At 39.6% G+C, this 22804-nt stretch overlaps 1 protein-coding gene and 1 pseudogene across 3 annotated transcripts in view; both read left to right on the plus strand.

Moving 5' to 3' along the window:
• The window catches only part of C8H1orf21 (chromosome 8 C1orf21 homolog), a 247411-nt gene that overhangs the window by 104001 nt on the left and 120606 nt on the right, over positions 1-22804 (plus strand). For both annotated transcript variants that reach the window (XM_030935795.1, XM_030935796.1), the window contains exon 3: positions 20292-20386. In XM_030935795.1, coding sequence (XP_030791655.1) covers positions 20292-20386 — 95 coding nt within the window. The remainder of the gene's footprint in view (positions 1-20291; positions 20387-22804) is intronic.
• Positions 2730-3300, plus strand: LOC104666813 (annotated as a pseudogene). The gene has a single exon (XR_748601.2). The product of XR_748601.2 is annotated as a thioredoxin pseudogene (transcript).

A 22804-nucleotide genomic window follows, 5' to 3' on the forward strand; every position in this document is an offset into this window, starting at 1 on the left:
TGAATATAACATTGTGCCTCATTTCTTTGAAAGTGTAGTTTAAAAGAAATCCCACCATAGACGTTAACAAATACATTTTTCGCTTATCAACCATAAATCTATACATGAGTGTGTGTGTCTTATTTATCATGCACAGGGAGATATTGGTAGAAGTATGGAGTGAAGCACCATGAGAGGACTAGAGGCAGTAGACACAGATGATGCCCCAGCGATTGTAATAGGATAAACGTATCCATAAGCAGCTGAAATAAAAAGATATACCAATTAATTGGGTACCATTTCAATTCACATCTTATTCTTTGAAGATATTCTGTTATTTATGATTATAATACTAAAAATGAAATCCCCCAATTTATCTCTTCATATCAGAATTTTTCAGACGAATCTAAAAATTTAACTGTCAAATAAGGAACTGTAGGCTGGGTGCGGTGGCTCATACCTGTAATCCCAGCACTTTGGGAGGCTGAGGTAAGCAGATTGCCTGAGCTCAGGAGTTTGCAACAAGCCTGGGCAACACAGTGAAACCCCGTCTCTACTAAAATACAAAAAATTAATCCCAGCACTTTGGGAGGCCGAGACGGGCGGATCACGAGGTCAGGAGTTCGAGACCATCCTGGCTAACATGGTGAAACCCCGTCTCTACTAAAAAATACAAAAAACTAGCCGGGCGAGGTGGCGGGCACCTATAGTCCCAGCTACTCGGGAGGCTGAGGCAGGAGAATGGTGTCAACCCGGGAGGCGGAGCTTGCAGTGAGCTGAGATCCGGCCACTGCACTCCAGCCCGGGCGACAGAGCGAGACTCCGTCTCAAAAAAAAAAAAAAAAAAAAAAAAAAAATACAAAAAATTAGCCGGGTGTGGCAGTGTGCTTCTGTAGTCCCAGCTACTTGGGAGGCTGAGGCAGGAGAATTGCTTGAATCCAGGAGGTGGAGGTTACAGTGAGCCAAGATTGTGCCACTGCACTCCAGCCTGGGTGACAGAGCGAGACTCTGTCTCAAGAAAAAAAAAAAAAAGAAAGAAACTGTAAAAGTACTACAAAAAATACAAGTGAGTATTTTTATAATCTTGGGTTGCAAAATGTCTTTCTCATAATGCTACAAAACCCAGTACCAAAAGAAAACCTTTGTGATAAACCGTGATTGTATAAAATCTAAAATTTTGCATAGCAAAAAATAAACCACCATAAACTAAGTCAAAAGATAAATGTCAATCTAAGAATAATATTTGCAATACAACTGAAGTTAATATGACTAATATGAAAAAGACCCTTCAAAATCTGTAAGGAAAGAACTAACATACCAGTTGAAAAATGGACAAAGTTCATGGCCAGGCAATTCAAAAGAGAAAAAATATAAAGGGACAAAAAAAGTACAGACAGATATTCTACTTCTCAGTAATAAAATCGTATGAAAACAAACCAACAAAAAAACCCAAGCAAAAACAAAACATTTTTTACCCTTCAGATTGGGCAGGAACAGGTGGCATCTGTCTCATGCTATAATGGGGAATGTCAACGCAGAACTATTTTTCCGGGGCACAAAATAGTAATATATATCAAAAATGTAAATGAGCATACCCTTTGCCACAGGAGACCCACTGCTAGGAATTTATCTTAAGGAGATAATTGGACAAGTGTGCAAACCTGTATGTTCAAGGGTCTTTCTCACTGATGAAACATGCATGGAATAGAGCCATTAGAATGATCAAGGTATTCTATATTTATTGATATGGCCAGAAGTTTGCAACAGATTATTAAGTGAATAGAGTAAAGGGATTTTATGCAGCATATCTTGTTTATACATTTTACTTGTTTAAAATATATGTAAAATTCTGTGTGAGTGCATAAAAGAAGTGTTTGAAAGGCCATTCACCAAAACGTTTACGATGGCAGTCTCTTTATTGTGAAGTTTCAGGTGATTCTTAATTTCTTCTTTGTATTTTTCTGTGTGTCTTGAATCTTTTATTAATAACATTTATCATTCACTACAATTGTTTATTTTGATAAATATAATTCAAATGTTTCCATCTCCAGAAGAACTTTAGTTGTGTTTTCAGGGCAATGGTGAAATCTATCCCAGAGGAGAAAGCACTGTCTATCACTGGAAATAGCCCCAGGGCAACAGGGATCCGACTGATAGAAATGTTAGCCCAGGCATACAGCTAGAGTCTGACGACTGGCACTTGTTGGTTTCATTTAAAACCTAGCATTTCATTTCAGCCTAAGAAGCACTTGTTGACTGCCTTGCATGACTTAGGTGCTGTGCTAGGCACTGAGGCTGTAGAGACGGGTTAAATCTGGTCCCTGTCTTTACGGAACTGGTAAAGATGCAATAGATGGGCATCTCAACAGAAAATGTCAGTACCATAGGGTGATAAGGCAGAAGGTCTCTTTTTCTGAGGAGTAGGGGAAGACTTGTAAAGAGGATGATTAAAGCCTCAGCTGAGTCTTAAAATATGAATACTAGCCAAAGGAACTAAGTGAGACAGAGCAGGAGGTTTAGGCTGAGAGTCAGTGAGAACAAAGGCTCAGAGGTACACTGCACATACAGTATAGCAGGGGAGACTGGGAAGCTTTAACGAACCGGTGGAGACATAACTTTAGAGAATCTCACATTAAAGGCAGGAGTCTCAAATATTTGAAAATTTTACTCTGGATTTTTTTTTCAAGACACTTAAAAGCTCACATAGACAATATAAGAATCGTGTTAGGGGCACGCGCCCCCACCACACGCACGCCGGGCGTGCCCGTTTATAAAGGCAGAGCAAGCGGCGAGTCTTCAAGCTCGGTCTGGTGCTTTGGATCCGTTTCCATCGGTCCTTACAGCCACTCCTCAGACCCCAGCAGCAAAGATGGTGAAGCAGATCGAGAGCAAGGCTGCTTTTCAGGAAGCCTTGAACACCGCAGGTGATAAACTTGTAGTAGTTGACTTCTCAGCCACGTGGTGTGGGCCTTGAAAAATGATCAAGCCTTTCTTTCATTCCCTCTCTGAAAAGTATTCCAACATGGTATTCCTTGAAGTAGATGTGGATGCCTGTCAGGATGTTGCTTCAGAGTGTGAAGTCAAATGCATGCCAACATTCCAGTTTTTTAAGAAGGGACAAAAGGTGGGTGAATTTTCTGGAGCCAATAAGGAAAAGCTTGAAGCCACCATTAATGAATTAGTCTAATCATGTTTTCTGAAAACATAACCAGCCATTGGCTATTTAAAACTTGTAATTTTTTTAATTTACAAAAATATAAAATATGAAGACATAAACCCAGTTGCCATCTGTGTGACAATAAAACATTAATTCTAACACTTAAAAAAAAAAAAAAAGAATCATGTTAGGAATCTGGAAGTTAGCTGAAGATATAGAAAACAGAAAATTTGATGCTAATTCCTTAAGCTGTCTAAGTGGTCAGCCTCAACTCAGGTTAGATTATTATGAACCCTGAGTAATAATGCCAGAACATGGCCTTGTATAGATGAGACCATTTACCAGGAAAGGTTAATAGTGATTATCTCTGGGTGGTGCTGATTACGAGATAGTTTCTGTACTTCTTTTGTATTTTCCAAATATTCCACATCCCTTTTTCTAAAGAAGTTTTGTAAAAAAAAAAAAAAAAAAAAAAAAGTGTTTTATAACTCTGTAGGTGGTGACATTGAGAAAGAACTTGTGGAGCAAGGTATAGTGGCTAATCATACTGATTTGGGAACCAAACTGATAGGTTGCTCATTTGTAACATTGGAACCTACCTCATAAGATGCTATGAGGATTAAATGAATTAATAAGTAATAAAACACTTAAAATAGTGTCTGGCACACAAAAAGTGCTATGTGAATAATCAGTGAACTTTATGTAGAAAGTTCTCTGGATTATTCTCTCATAAACAGCACATTTTCATCTTTATGACAGTAAAGTTTAGCATAGTGCTTTTTTTTTTTATAAGAAGAATAAAAACTTCATTCAGAAAAAGAAACACTCTTTCCTTAAAGTTCATTTACCTGCAGATGTCGTTAGTGTGTGTAGTACTTTCCTTCTTATTTTTCTTTCTTTCTTTCTTTCTTTTTTTTTTTTTTTTTGAGACAGGTTCTCTCTCACTCTGGTTGCCCAGGCTGGGGTGCAATGGCGCGATCCCAGCTCACTGCAGCCTCAACCTCCCAAGCTCAGGTGATTCTCCCACCTCAGCTTCCTGAGTAGCTGGGACTACAGGTGTGCGCCACCATGCCCAGCTAATTTTTTGTATTTTCAGTAGAAACAGATTTTCACCATATTGCCCAGGCTGTTCTCGAACTCCTGACCTCAAGCAATCTGCCCATCTTGGCCTCCCAAAGTGCTGGGATTACAGGCATGAGCCACTGTGCCCGGCTCTTTTCCTTTGTTTTTGGCTTAAAGTAACTGTTGAGGTTACTGATAGCGAAGTTCTGGGCCACAGGCTTCCCTGTGCCGACTCCACGGCTATGAATCATCAATGACAGTGACTTTCAGGGCTTTGCTAAGTCACATGACACTGGTTAAGTGGTTTGGTTTCATTTTGCCTGTTTTCAGCCCAAGAGGTTGTTTAAGCTATGAGAACAAAAGTAAAGATAGGAAATAACTATGATATAATTCCGTATCTCAAAGTTTATTTTTAGCTAACGGGCCTTGTCTTGCTCTGCATTCCGAGGCGTAAAGTCTCTTGGGAAGAGAAGAAATCAGAAGCATGATGTAGAGCTTGACAAATGACTAATTTGAAATGGAGCCATCTTCATTCTTTGTAACTTTAATCTCAATTTCTCAGTTTTTCTCAAATTTTCTACTGTAAGCAAACCTTCACAGAAATCACTCCTCTTAGAGATCACAGTGAGCTAAATGTACTGTGTAAGGTTTTATTAGAACAAGCACACAAACAAAAACAAGTGACAGTAAAGCCTAGTGAGCCCAGTTTATAGAGAAGCCATTGACTTGCCTGCAGAACCTGGTTACATGTGAATTCTGCCCCAGAATAACCGTGCTGCAGGGTGACCTCTGTGGGCTTTGGTTTCTGTGTCTTGGGAGTGAGTGGGTGGAACTGTGTGATTGCTATGGGAGTGTTGAGTGCTAACGTTCAAAGGTTCTATTTACCTGCTTCCCACACTATGGACAATTCACTCAACTGTGTGGTGTCAGTTTCCTTCCTGCAGTGGAGCCATTGGCAAGATTATATATGATTATTGCTTTGTTGATTGCTCTCCGAAAAAATGGTGGTGGTGGTAAGTGTTCAGCTATTAAAAGCTATATGGTCCAGAGTTGACCAAAACGTTAATTGCATTGTGATACTTATTTTTTCAATTAAAAATTAGAAAGAAGTATCACCAATATCTTCTGTAGCTTCAAAACATTACCATGAGCCTGAAGGTGAGAAAGCGTGAAGTGTGTGGAGTTGTATCTCTGCTTCCACCTTAGCTGGTTGGTTTGTACATTTATCTTTCATCCAGTGATGCTTGAATTGGTGGTGTGCAGCTGCTGCTAGTCAGTGAAGGATTCCATTTGTTGACTTCCTGTTTAAAGGTTTGTGGTAGAAGTCGGGGTAGTGTAGATTGGTCCTGTTATTCGAAAGGGATAATGAAATGTCTAATAGAAGACAATTATAAACAAAATCTAGGCCAAAAGGAGAACATTTAATTTCCCAGGTTGCTGATTTTCTCAAGAGCTACTGTACTGTGATCTGATCACTCTGAGAGTGTGGTCTTGTTTGTTAACTTATATAGCTGTACTCTGTTGGTTCAACCAGACTTTAATAGGGCAAGAAGAAGTAAAAAATTCAGAAAGTCAAAGTCTAAAGGATAATAAAGCAATTATATTTCTGTGGTTATAATATTAAGTATATATGAATATTCTCTAAAATATAACTCACAACATATGTTTAAACTATGAATAAAAATCGTCTTTGACAGTTTTTTAAAGATTACATAATTAAAGTTTCTTAGATGGAAGGGCCATAGCTGGGGAAGATGCCTGCTGGAGAGGACACAGGCCATGAGGAATACAATGTTTATAGTCAGCTTTCTTCATAGTAATAGTCCATGCTGGAAGCTATAATATAAATGGATATTTTCATATTATCTAAAAATAATTTTAAAATTTTATGTGCATGGCTTTAAGCATTGAAGGTAAAAGAGTAAAGGTGAAGTGAAAAAGCATGATGTTAAAATAGCACATCTTCGAAACTAATTAATTCCTTCAAATTGCAAAACAGTCACACGAGTACAAATCTCTATTTAGACTACATTTGATTTTCATTTTGAAAACCACATTCAAGACAAGCTAAATTACATTTAAATTCCCTTCCAGCTACAGATATGCATGCCTCACTGTATAAATGTCACTGTTGATTTTGATCTATAACCAAAGAAGAAATTGTCAAATTATGTATGAAATAGGATTTTATTTTTAATGTTGCACCAAGTATTTTTGCATTTATTGTGTCGGCTTATAACACAATATTTTTTCATTAATCTTTTAGTCTTCATTGACTTCTGTCACTCAAGAGGTATCTTTTTATCTGAAAATGTTTATAAGATCTTGAGTTTGGAGTGTGGCTTTCCTCCTTTGTTTCTTGCCTTGTTTCCCATGATGCAACTGTTAAACGACCAGCATGTTAAAATGAAAGACAATGTGCTTTTAGCTCTGATGGAACTCTGAAAATTAAAGTTACTCATTCAAGAACTATTTGTTGAGCAAATACTATAAACTGGATTTTACTAAGGGATATAACATGTAATATGATAATGATTGCCCTCATTTGGCTCACTTCTAGCAGGTAATAAAGGTAATAAAAAGAGAGACAAATGTATACTCTCAGGGAAAAGGGCCACGAGAATGCAAAAGGGGATGGAGAGTTGACAGGATGGCTGTTTCAGAGTCATCTGTCAGAGAAAGTCTATCTGAGGAGCTGACCTTTGAGCAAACCATGAGAATACCTGGGAACAGAATGTTTCAGGCAGAGGAACAACAGAGCCAAATTTCTGAGAGGGAGCTGGCTAGTGGATTCCAGGAAGAAGTCTGATGCCCTTGTGCCAGCAGGGTGATGCGTGATAAACTCACAGAGGCAGTCCGGCTGGACTGTACTGCTCTGTACACTGTCTTCTGTTCTAAATGTAATAGAAGTCGGAAGAGGGTTTTGAGTGCAGGGGAGTGATGAGGTCTGACTTTGATTTTTTAATTTAAAGGATTATTTTGACTGCTATGTAGGGAATAGACTTTAGGAAGTGAGAGTCAGGCAGTTGACCAGTTAGAGTCTTGCTCAGTAGTCCTAGCAAGAGATAGTGGTGGTCTGGATTAGGGAGGTGTGAATGGAGATAATGAGATATGGGCAGGTTTAGGATATTGGGGAATGATTAAATATGAACTTCATTAGAGCATGTTGTATCTGTGGTTTTCTCTGTTAAGGGCAGGAGTGGGAGGTAGAATTTTGTACCAATACAAACTCCTCTTCAGTGGTGGCTTGCAGGAGGCAGGGTTTTTATGTTTTAGAGCAATGACGATGGTCTGAGGCTTAGCAACATGGAATGAAAAATGAAATTTGAAAATTGTGAAAGCAAAGATTTTCAAGATGGGGCTGTAAGGATTAATAGGGTCAAAATTCTACATTAATGTTTTTTGCTTTTGCTCTTTTTTTAAATTTTTTTAACCTTCTTGAGGCAAATTTGTTTGACGCTAGCTGGGATAGAAAGAGCAGCATTAACAGTTACGTTACTACTTCAGTTTCCAGGGCTCAGCTGTACCCAGGCACAGGGCATGGCCCAGGTGAGGAGAAGTGCTGCAGCTCTCTAGAAGCTCCTGGGACTGCAGCACATCTGCTCAGTATGTCTTCATTACACAGTGATGTTTCATTTCATTCAACCTGAGAGTGAAGGGGTTTCAGACATGGCTTGCTTGTTCATTTTTAGCAAGTTTCTTAAGGGCCAGGGTGCCCGAAGAGGCAAGTTTCTACTCTCACCTCCCTTCCTGTAACAGCCACCCGCTTTCACCTGGCTCTTCCCTTCCCCCTGCAATACAGACTCTCATTCCTACACTCTTTTGTTCCTCATGGAACTCTGAGCTCCACTTTCTGATCTCCATGAGCTGCTCTGAGCTTTGATCCCTGTTCCCATCCTCTTCACTTGTACCTACCATCCCAATTCAGTTTATCTTTCTTTTTACGTTTTCCCAGAATAGGAGCAGTGCTCTATGAGAAGAGAGAACAAATACACAAATGAAGCATAGATCTCTGTGGAGGTCAAACCAAGCCCCCAGATAATTTCCCGTTGTGAATCTCCTTTCTACTTTGCACTGTTACCTTTTAAAGAAAAAATTAATGTCAGTACACTTACTCATCTTCCTTCCCTCCCCCCACTACCAGCATCACTGTCAAATAGCATCAGTATTCTCTGTAAAAGACGCTGTTTTTATTTATTACAAGATATGATGGGCCAGCTGTGGTGGCTCATGCCTGTAATTCCAGCACTTTGGGAGGCCACGGTGGGTGGATCACAAGGTCAGGAGTTCAAGACCAGCCTGGCCAAGATGGTGAAACCCCATCTCTACTAAAAATACAAAAAGTAGCCAGGCATGGTGGCAGGCGCCTGTAATCCCAGCTACTCGGGAGGCTGAGGCAGAGAATTGCTTGAACCCGGGAGGTGGAACTTGCAATGAGCCAAGATCACACCACTGCACTCCAGCCTGGGTGACAAAGTGAGACTCCGTCTCAAAAACAAACAAACAAAAAAAGATATGGTGAATGTGTAAGCTTTCTGTTAGGTACACTCACTTTTTTGTAGAAAGTTGGCTCTTGAAGGGTTTCTTTGCTTCTGCAGATTGTGGAGAGAAGAGAAGTTGATAGAAAATGGATCCTGGAAGATGAAATGTTAAAGGAGTGGCCCACCGGAAGGGGTGGAAAAGGGGGCAGGTAACAGGGGTTATTTGCATGGGGTTTGGTAAGCCAAGGCCAGGTCTACCCATAGAGCATCCTGAAGAAGACACAAACAGATAATTTCTAGGCTCTCCCCAGTTAAAAGGAGACTGAAGTCTTAGTTCAGGAAGGAATTCAAGGCCTAAAACCCAGACCTTACCAGTGGCTAAGGTGGCTTGCTCTGTAGGGAACAGTTGCCTCAAGTGGTGATATCAGCTGTTTCTGGAAACTGATATAGTGAGAGTATAAAGGACAGTAAACCTGCAATTCTTGCCCTACTGCTTTGGCAAATATTTCATTGTTTATGTGCTGCCAAGACCCCCGGATTTCGGGCACACCTCTGTCAGATCCAGTGGGAGCGGTGGAGAGTCATATTCACCCACTGGTTTGATCAGGTGAAAAGGTCTCTTTGCACCTTGTATGTGCTGCTTCAGTTGCAAACCAAATAAGAGAAATATCGGACCATGTCCAGGTCATGCATTATACTTGAAAATTATTGAATTCTGGAATTTTACCTGGTAAAACTCAGGCCTTCAGACACAAGCAGCATCTCAGAAGGGCAGCTCTCCACTTGAAAGAAGACAGTAGAGAAGATGTGCTAAGGTGCTGTGGCTGTTCTGTACCCTGTAGGAGCTGTCCTCCCCAGTTTACCTTTGGATTGTTTATACAGAATTATGTAGGCCTTTCGTACTTTGCTATAGGTTAAAAATGTATAACTTAAAAATCATTAAAAGTTCTAGAAATTACTGCCATTTTTTTTCTATTGCACATCTTTTTTGAGAAAGCAGAGTATAGCATTACCTCTAAGAACATTCAAACTTAATCTGTGTTTAAATAGGTTACAAATAGGTGGAGGGTGAGGGTCCATGAGGACCACCTCGGCATCAGCTCTGTGTCCTCAGGCTCTCAGTACAGAGCCTACCTTGCTTTGGTTGATTTTAATTTAATCGAACTGCTCTGAAACCTTTATGAATGAATCCTCATACCCTCTCCTCAAAAGATAAATATTCAGAACAGCTACCATCTTTTATAAACAAATTGAGCAGAATGTGTTGCTAAAATAGGCTTGTTAAGCTTCCCAGGTTGTGGAAGTTAGTGTGTTCATGTTTACTGTGCTACCCACCATTAAGCTATCATGGAGCATGCGTTTTCCCCACTCACCCAGACATTATTCCTAAAGAGCTATTCTTTGTTGCTGTCAGAACACACTTTAGTCTCTGAGGGGAAGATAAGTTGGTGATTCGTATCAACTGGAAATGATCTTTTGTTTTATGTGACTGAAGCTCTTGTGAGAAAAGGTACAGACGGTCAGAAGGAAAGAAGGAGAGGGATTGCCTGCTGCCTGCCCGCATGCACACATGTGAGTGGGTGCTCCCACCAGCTTTCAGGGGGGCTTCCTTTATGAATATGAGCACTGACTTTGGGAGATCTGCAGCAGAAAGTCAAGTCATGAATATTTTTTATAAGGAGAGAAATGATGTAATTGTATCACAAGATATTTCAGATGTGTTTTTCCATTTAAAAAATTCATTGGCAGTGCTCATACGAGAGAAGTACTTAAGCTGAAAATGACTGTCCAGTTTCTTCCTATTTCATTATGATTTTGCAGCCATTGAATTCTTTCTAAAAGTTGTATAACCCAGATAAAGTCAGGCCTCCTGGAAGCCAGCCTCAGCCCAGAGACATATGAAAAGAAGCACCAAATATCACTGAAAACCAATTTAAATTTATACTGAATAATCTCATTCATAAACCACAGCACAACATTCTGAAGTCTACTCCTCCTCCAAGAATTTATAGCTGTCTGCCACTCTGATGACTTTTTGTCTGTCTCTCTTCTTTTAACTACCTCAAAAATCTCTCATCTGTCTCATCTTTTGCAAAACTTTCCCTCCTGCTCAGCCTACTCTGGGCTTTCTGCGCCTCGCTGTATCTATTCTGTGCTGCTCATTAGCTTTGCTCTTTCCGGTGTCAATCCAGACCGACACAATTCTCCCACTAACCTCCTCACCCCTTCCCAATCTGCATCACAAAAGCACACTAGCCCATCTAGCCAGACGCAGCTCTCCTCGCCAGGTGGCTTGGGGGTGGGGTCCTGGGATGCTCAAAGGCTAATGCTTTTCTCTGTGATGGTTATTTTCTAAGAATTTTTCATTCACTGAAATTCACTGAAGACAGAATCCAATTAAAGGAATTAAGTCAGATGCACATAAAGATCATTAAGATATATTTCTTCCTTAAGACATGCATCTGTGTGTGTATATGTCTATGTGTTCTCTCTCTCTCTCTCTCTCTCTCTCTCTCTCTCTCTCTCTCTCTCTCTCTCTCTCTCTCTCTCTCTCTCTTTCTTTCACCTTTGGCCAATTTGTTAAATGTTCAGAAGACAGTCACACAAATGAAGAAGAGTTTTTGGAATGGTCGTATAATTTCCTAATCCCAGCAGCCATCCTGCAAATCCGTGACTGTCAGTCTCGATGGCAGTGAAGAAGTAACTACAGATGAGTCAGCAGAAATTTATTCCCAGCCCTGGAAAAACAACTCATGTTTTAGGTCCTCCTGATGATAGTGGAGTTTCATTGATTTCATATACAAAGGAGGGCATGTGAGATACTATATTAGTATCTTTTCATATTTGCTGTTATTACAATATAGTTTACCCTGAAAAAGAACATCGTTGTTTGTGGAAATGATACATTTTGTGAAGTGCTATAGTCCTGCAGGTTTTGTAATAGATATCAGTATACAAAGAGAACTTTTCATTTTATCAGAAATTTACTTCACTACCCATTTGTGGGAAACATTAGTAAGAGCATGGGCTCTGAATCAGACCACTGGGTTCAAGGCCTGGCCGAGTCCCACCACTCTGTAGATGTACAGCTAGATAACTGTGCCTTAGTTTCCTTTTCTTTATAATGGAGACATTAATGGTTCCACTTCATAAAGCTGTTGTCAGCATTAAATGGGTCATATGTGAAACTTTCAGAACTAAATCCAGAACATTGAAAGGGCTCTATAAATGATAGCTCTCATTTCTCATCCTCCTCCTCCTCCTCTTCTGCCTCCTCCTCCTCTTCTTTCTCCTCTTCCTCTTCCCCTTTCTGCTCCTGTTCACTTTAGTGAAGGAAGAGATCCTTGATTTTATTGCTTGGCCTTAATGCTGAAAATATATGTCAAAGTTCTAGTAGAATATCAGCAGGCCTTAAAATGAAGTTACTTTAAGATAAGTTGTAAAGACATTGCATTCATTACCATATATTGGAGAAAAACTTCAGTTTTCTCCTTGTTGATGCAGTGGTGGTCAAATCATCATTTCAACACAAGATTTCACAGCATTTACTTTGGATGTCACATTAATTCCTAACTTAAGTAGCACAGGGCTGGTATTCTCCCACTGATAAAGGCCCAAAGACGTGACAAGAGAGGATATGGTAGTTTTTCTGGTGTTATCCATGAAGGCTAGATGTACTTCTAACTTTTACTCATCTCTCTGCGATTTACAAAGGAATGTGATCTGGAAATGTGTCCACATTCTTTCTGAATCCATTTATACTTTATTCCTACATCATCTCCTAAAAAAATTATTTCTTGTGCTTTGTGGTAGAAAAGAAAAAAACTGACTTGGTAGTTAAGAGCCTGTCTCTAGACTCAGACCAACTTGGATTTGAGCCCAGCACTACCCTGTGACTAACCAACCAGGGACAAATCTCTCTGCAGCTATAAAAGAGAGTCATGATACTAGCCTTGTAGGGTAGACACGATGATTAACTCAAAGCAGGGGAGAGAATAGCCTACTAGGACAGCCGTTTATCCTGAGTGGTTATCGAGGATAACAGGAATCCTGCTAGGAATAGTTGAGAGGATTTGGCTGACCTGAGACTTCAAGAGTCCCAGCAGTTCTTCAGTGGGTGGAAAATGAGCACCGCTAGGAGAGTCAGAGAAGGGCTCTTGAGAAATTAGATAAATGTCTCTCAGAACAACCATGTGTGTCTTCCCTTTCTGGAAGTGGCTTCAAATCATTGGCCACTATTCTGTTCCTTGATTGGGAATGATTACTGTACAGCACAGGTGTTAAGCCCCCTCCTCCTAGGGAGAGCCTTGGTTTGCAGCGTGCCTTCCTAAAAGAGTCCAGGCTGGGTTTGGATCTGGTTGTATGTCTTTTGTCGGAGCTTGTCAGAAGATGAATGTTCCAGGGTCCTTAATGACTGGATAATAGTTCCTTGGTCACTGAATAATGAACCCCAGATGAATGAAGGAAATGTGTTGTCTGGCCTTGGGAATGATTAAATGATTCAGGAATGGGGCCTGCAGGTCCTGGACCTCTTAATTATTAAAGGTGCTGTCATGACAGAAGCTTTATCATTATGATCTTTCTTATAGAACCTCTGAACCCTAAGGTCATCCTCTCCTCTTTGCAGCTGAGGGCACCTTTCATCTTGTCCTCTCAAAAACACGGGCAAGACCCTAGGATTGCTAAGAGACCATATCATCATGTGCATACACATCTCAACTCATTCAGTTCACCCAGAAAGGTCTATACTCAATCTCCACAGCACACAGCTGGGAAGTCACAGAGCCAGGTGCAGAAGAGAAAGGCCTTTTGAAGCCAGTGCTGTGTTCATTGTAATTCACTGGTGTGCTGTTTCAGTGACAGTTGAAGGAGAAGGAGCTGGTATCATGATTCAGTGGCATTCTCTTTTTCCCCTAGGATAAGTCAAGATGGCGCCTCATTCTGAGGACAGTGATGCCTCCCGTCTGCAGGTGAAGGCATGTCTGTTGGAGGAGGCAGTTAACAAGGCCCTGGGATATGTTGCATCTTAAGCCTCATAACCCCAGCCCCCCGGCAGCTGACCCGGGATAAGGATTCCGCCCTCTTGAGACTCGTGTGTTTCTCTGGCTCCTTCCTAGTCTTCCCCATGTGTTCTTCCTCACCTGCCTCAACAGACTGGTCCATCTCAGGATGTGTTAATCAATTCCACCTTTGCCTTTTTTCAGAGAGAGGCAGAAAACCCTGGATTAAGCTGGTTAGGAGTCCCTCCAGAGGAGATGCTTGAGGACAGGCCAGAGGAAAGAGGCTTAGCCTATTAATGGCAGCTTCAGTGCCTGGACACTGGCTGGGGAGGCCATATCACCTTCAGAATGGAGCCTGACTCCTTAGTAAGACTCGTATAAGGTCTTCGGTTCCCGTAGCCCTCTCAGCCTTTTCTCTTTACACCTGTCTTAACCCCTGGAATTCTACATGTTTGCCGTGTTGCATGACTTGCCCCTCCCCCCATTTGCCGTGTTCCCTTTGGCTTTGGAACACACTGACCCCTTGCCCAAAAGCTCCTTCCCATACGTAAGAGCTGTGTTCCTCAGGACTCCACTGAGATATGTCACATCCTCCAAGACTCTGCCTAACCTTGGTTAGGGGTCTCTCCTTTCTAATCTTATAACCACCACCCTCACATGTGCTTTTCATGGCCATAAAAACTGTACACACTGCTTTCTTATTTTCTTACATCCTCTCCTACTGGCCATTAACTCCTTTAGAACAGGGACTGACTTCTTCCTTTCCTAGACATAACCCCAGGGCTGAGTGTTGTCTCTGGCACACAGTAGGTGCTTTATAAATATTGTTGAAGTAAAGAAGAAACACAGAAAGGATAGCAAGGGATAGTGCCCAGCACTTGACTCAAGGACAGAAAGCAGATAGCTTCTTTCATCTTTATGTCTGGAGTAAAATCAAGAGGTATTTTTGCTCAGAACTTTTTGGGCCAGAAGTGTACCCATAAAATGGTGTGATTTGTGGGAGCTCACAGGAGTCAATAAGAAAAACACCACACCTCTAATAAGAAAAAAAGGGCAAAGGATATGAAGAGACACTTCACAAATAAAGAAGTACAAATAAATGATCAACACATAGGAAAAGTATCCAGTGTCACTAGTAAATTTTAAAACATTAAACAAAAATAAAAATTAGATACCATTTTCATCCTTCAATTTATTACATATTTTACAAAATGATAATACCCTTTATTAGTGAGGCTGCACTGAGATGAGTCTTACACCACCATGTTAGTTCATTTGTGCTGCTGTAACAAAACACCACACACTGGGTAATTTGCAAACAATGGAAATTTATTTTTCACAGCTTTAGAGGATGGGATGTCCAAGACCAAAGTGCCAGCATTTTGTATCGGATGAGAGCCTGCTTGTGCTTTCACATGCAGAAGGTGGAAGGCAAGCAAGCTAAATTCACTCCTGCAAGGCCTTTTACAAGGGGCTGTAATCCCGTTCATAAGGGTGGAGCCCTCATGACTTCATCACCTTCCAAAGGCCCCACCTCTCAATACCACCGTCATGGGAATTAAAATTCAACATGAATTTTGGAAGGAACGTCAACATTCAAACCATAGCAACTACCAAGGCAATAATAAGCATCACCACAGGGCTTTTCATCTCTATTTGTTTGTTGGTTTGTTTATCTCTGGTTTAAATGTAAATAAGCATTAGGTTTCAGTAGTGAATAAGGATGCAAAAGGCATATGAGAATTGCTGTCTTAGTGACTAACATTTTTGGATTGTGAAGTATCATAAGGGATATGTACACATATGTACAGTCTTTATACTTCCCCTAGTAGAGATACAGTGGTCAGACACCATTCATGTTTAGTTTCTACAAACTTAAAGTCTAAAGACATAATTTTCCTGCTTGTTACTTTTAACACATCATATTTTTAGATTACTAGAATTTACCGTGGCCGGACATGATGGCTTACACCTGTAATTCCAGCACTTTGGGAGGCTGAGGTGGGAGGATTGCTTGAGTCCAGGAGTTTGAGACCAGCCTGGCCAACATAGTGAAATCCTGCCTCTACAAAAAATACAAAAATTAGTCAGGCATGATGGTGCACACCTGTGGTCCCAGCTACTCAGGATGCTGAGGCGGGAGGATCACTTGAGCCTGGGATATGGAGGTTGTAGTGAGCCATGATCATGCCGTTGCACTCCAACCTGGGTGACAGGGTAAGACACTGTCTAAAAAAACAAACAAACAAAAAAGATGTATCAAGCAATCTTATTTTGAAATGTTTGCCTTTATTAGGTTAATTTGAAGTGAGTTCTGGAAGGAACTGAGAATATTTTATACTAAGTGTACCAAAGCTTCTTGTTAGGAAGTTTATAACTACCCTAAAAGTTACTCAATAATGACTATTACACTGGAACTGACTAAATCACTTTCTACTAGTGAGGACATCATTCAGGGACTGCCCGACTCAGGGAATTGATAATGGTATATGAGGTCCTTCAGCTGAATTTTTGTGTGTGAGTTTATTCCAAATTTAGAGTCAGCCCTCATTATCTGTGGTCAGTCAAGTAGAAGATGAGCTCTCAGAGCATTAGTCTTCCCCTCAAGACAGCTGGTTTTCCTTGGGCCCTCTCTGCTGTCCTCCATCCCCTCTCCTCCACATCCCTGCATCGGTTACTACAGAGCCCAGCACATAGGTACTCAGACTGTAATGAGTGTACACCTTCCAGATGAGAACAGTGTAGAAGTAAACCATAGTTAGCTATGCTGAAGTGATTGACACCTTCACTCTTCTCTGCTCTTTAATTCCCCTCCAACAAACTTGTGTTCAACCCAATAAAGATGTTAGATTCTGACCTATTTATTACTAGCTACAAAACTAGAACTCATGGACCAGACCCCATTCCTTCTAAGCTTTGCAGAGAGAAGATCTGCCACGAGGTTACCTTTATAATTAATAGAACTGACTTTTAAAGGAATCAACTAGTGAAATGGTTGCTGGAATGAGTTTGGCACGTCAGGATTATTAAAAAGTTAAAAATGTTCATAGATGTACATGTTCAAGGGAGAAGCAGGAAAAACAGCAGAAGCAGCCTGTACCCACTACTGTTTGAGATCAGAAGGGATCTTACAGTTTTCTAAAATAATGAAAATTTGAGTCTACTCTGACACCTTCTCATCTTCTTTTGATCAATGCCACCAAACAATCCCAGCCCCTCTTGGATGTAATCTGAGGAATAAAATGCTAAAAATATCACCCAGGCGTTGCTTTTACCCCACATCTATTTTGACTAGCACAGCCTGCAACTGTTTACATGCAGGGAACAGGAGTCAGCCTACTGTTCCCGACGTGCATTTTAATAAGCCACCTGACAAGATCAACAGGAAGAAAAGAAAAATTGTGAACAGGTGCAAAGGATCTGGGGGGAGCGGGAGGAAGACAGGTCCTGTGTCTCCCTGCTCTTCCTCGAGTCGGCATGTTGTTCTGCTGCCAGGACCCCCTGGCTGTAAGAGTGGCTGTTCACATTTCCTCCAGTGTGGGCTCTGATAAAGGGAACCTAAAATCTCAAATTAATCACCCATGTCTTCAACAAAAGGAAAACTGAATTTTGGTAGTGATTGTTTTACTGTCGTAATCCAAAATGCTTCCTTCATTCGCTGAGAGGCGGATTGGTGAGGTAGGACGTTCCTGATGGCTGCCTTGCCTTGGGAATGTGTGGTGCATTTGCTGATGAGACGTTTGTTTCCAGATGGACATCTTCCTTCCCGACACCAGCCTTTGAGAATGTGGCAGACCATTTTTAAATATTTGCTTTGTACAAATTGTGGCCTATTGAAGGGTCTTGCCCAGCTATTTTTGTTTTATACCATGATGGATTTTGTGCGGTGTGTTGTGTAAGTAATAATGATAGGTCTGGCTTTGTAGTCGTGGCTGTTTGTTTTCTCTTCCTTTGTATCCTCTAACACCACGTTGGCTAGCCAGCCAGGGTTGTTAATGACATGTTAAAGCCTATCTTCTGTCTAAATTGGTGGGGATTCTGTCTTGATTTTAAAAATGGCCTGTGTTTAGAATAATGCTGCTTTGAAAGTCGTGTAGCCCGTAGCTTTTCCATTTCATTGGAGAAACATATTGGAAAAATAGTAATAGTTTGTCCACTACCTTCAATTTAGTTGTGCTCCCTGGAGGGATAAGAAAATGAAGACTGAATGTTACTAGGCTGCTCAGAGTATGTCTGCACTAGTCTATGGCTTGGCGGATGGGAGAGGACTGTGGACAAGGCAAGGGCATCTCCTTCCTAGGAGAAATCTTCACCAAGCAATGGACAAGGGGCCATCTGGGTCTTTCCGAAGGTTCTCCTTAGGTCTGAAAATGTTACCCTCTTCCCCATCCTACAGACAAAATCATAGAATCCACTTGTGATATATATATATATATCTCTGTATTCTGTGTATTTAAATAATTAGAAACTCACCATTAGCAATTAAGTCACAATTTAGTTCAGTTAAAGGTTATTAATAGTAGGCCAGGCGTGATGGCTCACGCCTATAATCTCAGCACTTTGGGAGACCGAGGCGGGTGGATCACCTGAGGTCAGGAGTTCGAGACCACCCTGGCCAACATGGTAAAATCCGTCTCTACTGAAAATACAAAAAATTAGCCCGGCGTGGTAGCAGGCACCTATAATCCCAGCCAGTTGAGAGGCTGAGGCAGGAGAATCGCTTGAACCCGGGACGCGGAGGTTGCAGTGAGCCGAGATCGCGCCATTGCACTCCAGCCTGGATGGTAGAATGAAACTCTGTCAAAAAAAAAAAAAAGGTTATTAATAGTAATTATCTCAGTCTGCCAGGATTTATAAATATTAATGTCCCAAACTGAAGTTAGGCCCATTTTTACCTTTTTTTTTTTTACTTTTATTTTTATCTCTGTGTAATTGTATTGGGGGCAAATTTGTCAGTGTCTGCTCTTTTTTAATTAACGATTGTTTTTCCAAATTCTCAGTAAATAATCCTTCATCAAATTTGTCAGTATTATTAATTTACATTCATTTTTGTCTCTTCAAATTACCACGTTGGTATGTAAAATTCTTGTGTGTTGTAATTGTGGATCAGAATCTGTTGATTAACTTGTTAATACATTTAGGACCTGATATTCCTAAAGAACTCATTACTGAACCTCACACTAGTCTTTCTAATATCTTTACAAAAAAATAGAATCAATAATAACTCTAAATTGTCAGATGGAAAAGACAGTTGGCTTAGCAGTGAACATGAAGTCTTTATTCAGATACATGCAAATGTATTACATTCTTAAGAATGATAATTTTGAGAAACATTTGAACAGCATAATTACTTGCAGATATATTACTATAACGAACATCTTTGGGAGTTGTGTGTTAAGGGGTAATATGATGAGGAAACCTGAAACTATATTAGAAAGTGGTGTTATAGATACTAAGACAAGAAATTATATAAGAATATAGTCTTTGTACCTATTTAATCATAGTTAAGAAGAAAATATGTTGCAACTTTCTGAACTGAAATATAAACTCTCTTAGTGATAGACAGCTGTCTTTCAGGTGGCCCCTATAGTTAGACATTACTCCATGCCATATGGCAGACAATCGTCAGTTTGTTGGTTGATGATATTTTCTAATTTCACAATTTCTGTGATGTTTCCCACAAATTGGGTTAAGAGTGATTCAGAGTCACACCTATTTTTGACTTTAATGTGCTCAAGTCATTTCCTGTTGACAGGAATCTGATGGAAATGTCATCATAGTGATCACTGTTCTGGAGAACTTAAGCTGCAAGTTTTCCTGAGTTTGTTCTATCATGTATATTAATACTGGCATCTGTGTTCTCTCTCTGGCTGTTGCAGAGGCTAGGTCCCATCCACATCCCACTGTACTCTCCAGCCTTGAGTGATATACCTACCCATTTCATCTGTTAAGTGTAATAGCTCTTCATGCATATGACTTTACAGATAGATTGAATTAAAGTGTATACATTATATATATATGAAATATATATACAAAATATATATATGTAATGTGAAATAATTGTAGACTGCTAAAATTTAATATAGGAATCACAGAAAAGTCTCAATTCTTTAGTTGCTTCTATTTATCAATGTAACTCTTTAGTCTTACTCTGTTTTTTCAAAACAGAAATTAAAGAATGAATATATCACTGAAAATTGCTGGCACTGGCATTTTGGACTAATACTCTCTTGAAGAAAAATAAGCATATTCTCTTGAATCTTATCAGACAATTCTGTGATATGTCCTAGTGTAACATACATTTCAAAAAGTCTTTAGAGATGGAGTATCCTGTTTTCCTCTGCAACATTTGCTGTCTGTGGAAGGACCAGAAGTGACACTTTGATTAGCTGCATTCGTGATGCTGAGCTTTTTCCAGCAGACAGAGGAGAGGGCCTCATAAAAAGATCTAAGGTGCCTGGTAAAGCTTCTTCCAGATTATTCCAAATGAACCACATATGAAGGCCACAGGTGAAAGAGTCTAGCAAATTACGCTATTGGTATATTCTGACTGACACTTTTCTACTGTTGGGGGAAAAATTATAAAATGTGTTTTCTTTTTTTGACGCTCAGATGAGTATAGGATCAAACCAGTGGAAGAGGTCAAATACATGAAAAATGGGGCAGAAGAAGAGCAGAAAATAGCAGCCAGGAACCAAGAAAACTTGGTAAGAATTGACTTTCTCACTTAACAATGAATTTTGGTGACACCATTGTAATAAAATCTGCACTGCATGTTTTAACTGCACTTACACACTGGCACAAGATTTCTTGAAAATGCTGCAGCTATTTATAGCTTGCCTGGAAGCTGCACCATTACTCCTGTATCCTGTTTGTCTCTGAATAAGCCCTTCTTTAATCTTGATGGGGAATGCTCCAGGGAAAATATATCAAAACTATTAGTGTTTTAAAATAGCTAAATTTAAGGGAAAAATAATGAAGTAGGATTGAGGTTTGTGAGGGGAGGATTGTTTTAGTGTTGTTTTTTTTCTACTTCTTTTAACGCATATCCAAATCAGGATGAATGGTTGTTTCATTATTCTAGACATGTAATGTTGACAAAGTTGCTTTTCAAAGGAATCGAAGGTCATTTTCAAAGTAAAAGCAACTTACTTCAAGGTAAGTCTTTCTCCAAAGAGTCAGTCCTTCACATTCACAATATTAAAGGATATTGTGGGTTTTGAGTTTATGTGAGAATTGTGATGATCTGAAACAGGAAGTTAAGAATCCCTTTTTTGAGTAGGAATCAGCATACACATTTCATCTTAACATCCCATATCTATAAAAACATTTAGCTAATTATAACATAGATGGTTTCTTAAAAGTGATTACAAATTGTTAAGAATATGTATTTACTCAGTTGTATTGGAGCAAAATTGTTTATGTGGTTTATATTTTATTTTTGGATTACCTGTATTTGCTTTTTTCATGATTGAGTTAAAATGTATTTTTAAGAAGCTTGCAATGTCATATAATACTTTCACTTGACTTAAACTCATTTTTTTATCATGTGCTTTGTTTTTGTTTTAATAACTTCTGCTACAGCAGAGGAATTTGGCAAAATATTAAGCAGTGCACAGGAGTGTTTAGGGCTGTCATTTTCCATTACACATTTGTGAATATTGAAGGCTGATTCTTTTCCCTAATTCTTTTCTGAACATATGATCTATAACTTGAAATACTGAAGCATCAACAAGTGAACATTTTAGATCATTTTCAAGGAATGAAAATATACCTAGATATTGAAGTTTTGCTTCATAAATGGGATTTGGATTTTAAATATCACTTAAGACACAGAGATTAATCATATCTAGAGTGATAATGTATTTTAACATTAACACTTAAATCCAGGAAAGTAGCTATGACAAAATACTAAAAGTTAATATTACCAGACTGTCTACGTCATGTTTATTTTGTTTTGAATGGATAAATCGAAGACCTGAGTATTGAAATATTAGTAGTCATTTTTCTACTTTATTTTGCTAAACAACAGAGTTTGTCCTTGCTTGATATAGTTTCAGCTTGAGTTATCAATCTCATCCTTAATAATAATATTTACGGTAGAGGCTAGAGAGCTCCTTGTGAGTAGTCTGGCAGTGGTTTCTCCTTGAATCTACTAATGTGTGTCTCTGTTTCACATGCTTATGTCTCTAGAACCAAAGAAGCAACACCTTGTATAGTTCCCAAGTTTTTTCAGTGTGCTTTCATCGTATTTAGAACCAGTATAACTTTTTTCCTTCTCTCTCAGTTTTGCAATCTTTCAACTACTTGGTGCTTGGTGTATTCTTTTTCAGCATTGTGGTCAGAAGCAGACTGAATAGAGATTTGAAAAGAGAAAATTTTTTGGTCATTCTGATTTATTTGTGGATTATCTGTGACAAGCCTTGCCCCTTTGCTCTGCCAGCCAGCCAGAGTCCAGGCTCCCAATAAAGAAGTGTGTAAAGGTCTGCATGGGGAATGGGGAGTAAATAGCTATCTTTGATCCTGAAATTTCTAGACTGTTTTCCAAAATTAAGTGACTGTTCAGTTATTTGGTAATTTGTTGTCTTTGTTAACTACTCCATCCTTTGGGGTACATAATCAAGTATTGACCATACACATCATTTGAAAAAGTACTAATAGCCTCCTAAACTTGAAGCTTAACATTGGAAGATGGATAAAATAGATTTAACAATTCTTTTTTTTTTTTTTAAATAAAAATCACTCTTTAAAATAAGTGTCAAGACGTTCTTACATTTCAAAGAATGATATTAAGATGTAGGTTAAAGTGTTTTTTTAAAGTTTATTTAAACTCAAACTGTTGCATTGAAGGGGCTCAGCAAACACAACCAAGGAAGTATGGCATGATGGTGAGGACTCAGGGTTCCAGGCTCAGCTCTGCCACTTGCTCACTGTGGGATCAAGTTCTTTATTTCTCTAAACCTCCCACCCATCACATGAGGAAAAAAACAGTGCCTCACAGTCCTGTTGTGAGTATGACTTGAGATGATAGTCATAAGCCTGAGTTCAGTGCTTAGCACATGATAAGCACCTGTAAGAGTTAGGCATCATCATACAAAACAAAAAGAAAGAATAAAGAATGTTAA

This window comes from Rhinopithecus roxellana, chromosome 8 (genome assembly GCF_007565055.1).
Source record: "Rhinopithecus roxellana isolate Shanxi Qingling chromosome 8, ASM756505v1, whole genome shotgun sequence".
In the NCBI taxonomy this organism is placed as follows: Eukaryota; Metazoa; Chordata; class Mammalia; order Primates; family Cercopithecidae; genus Rhinopithecus; species Rhinopithecus roxellana.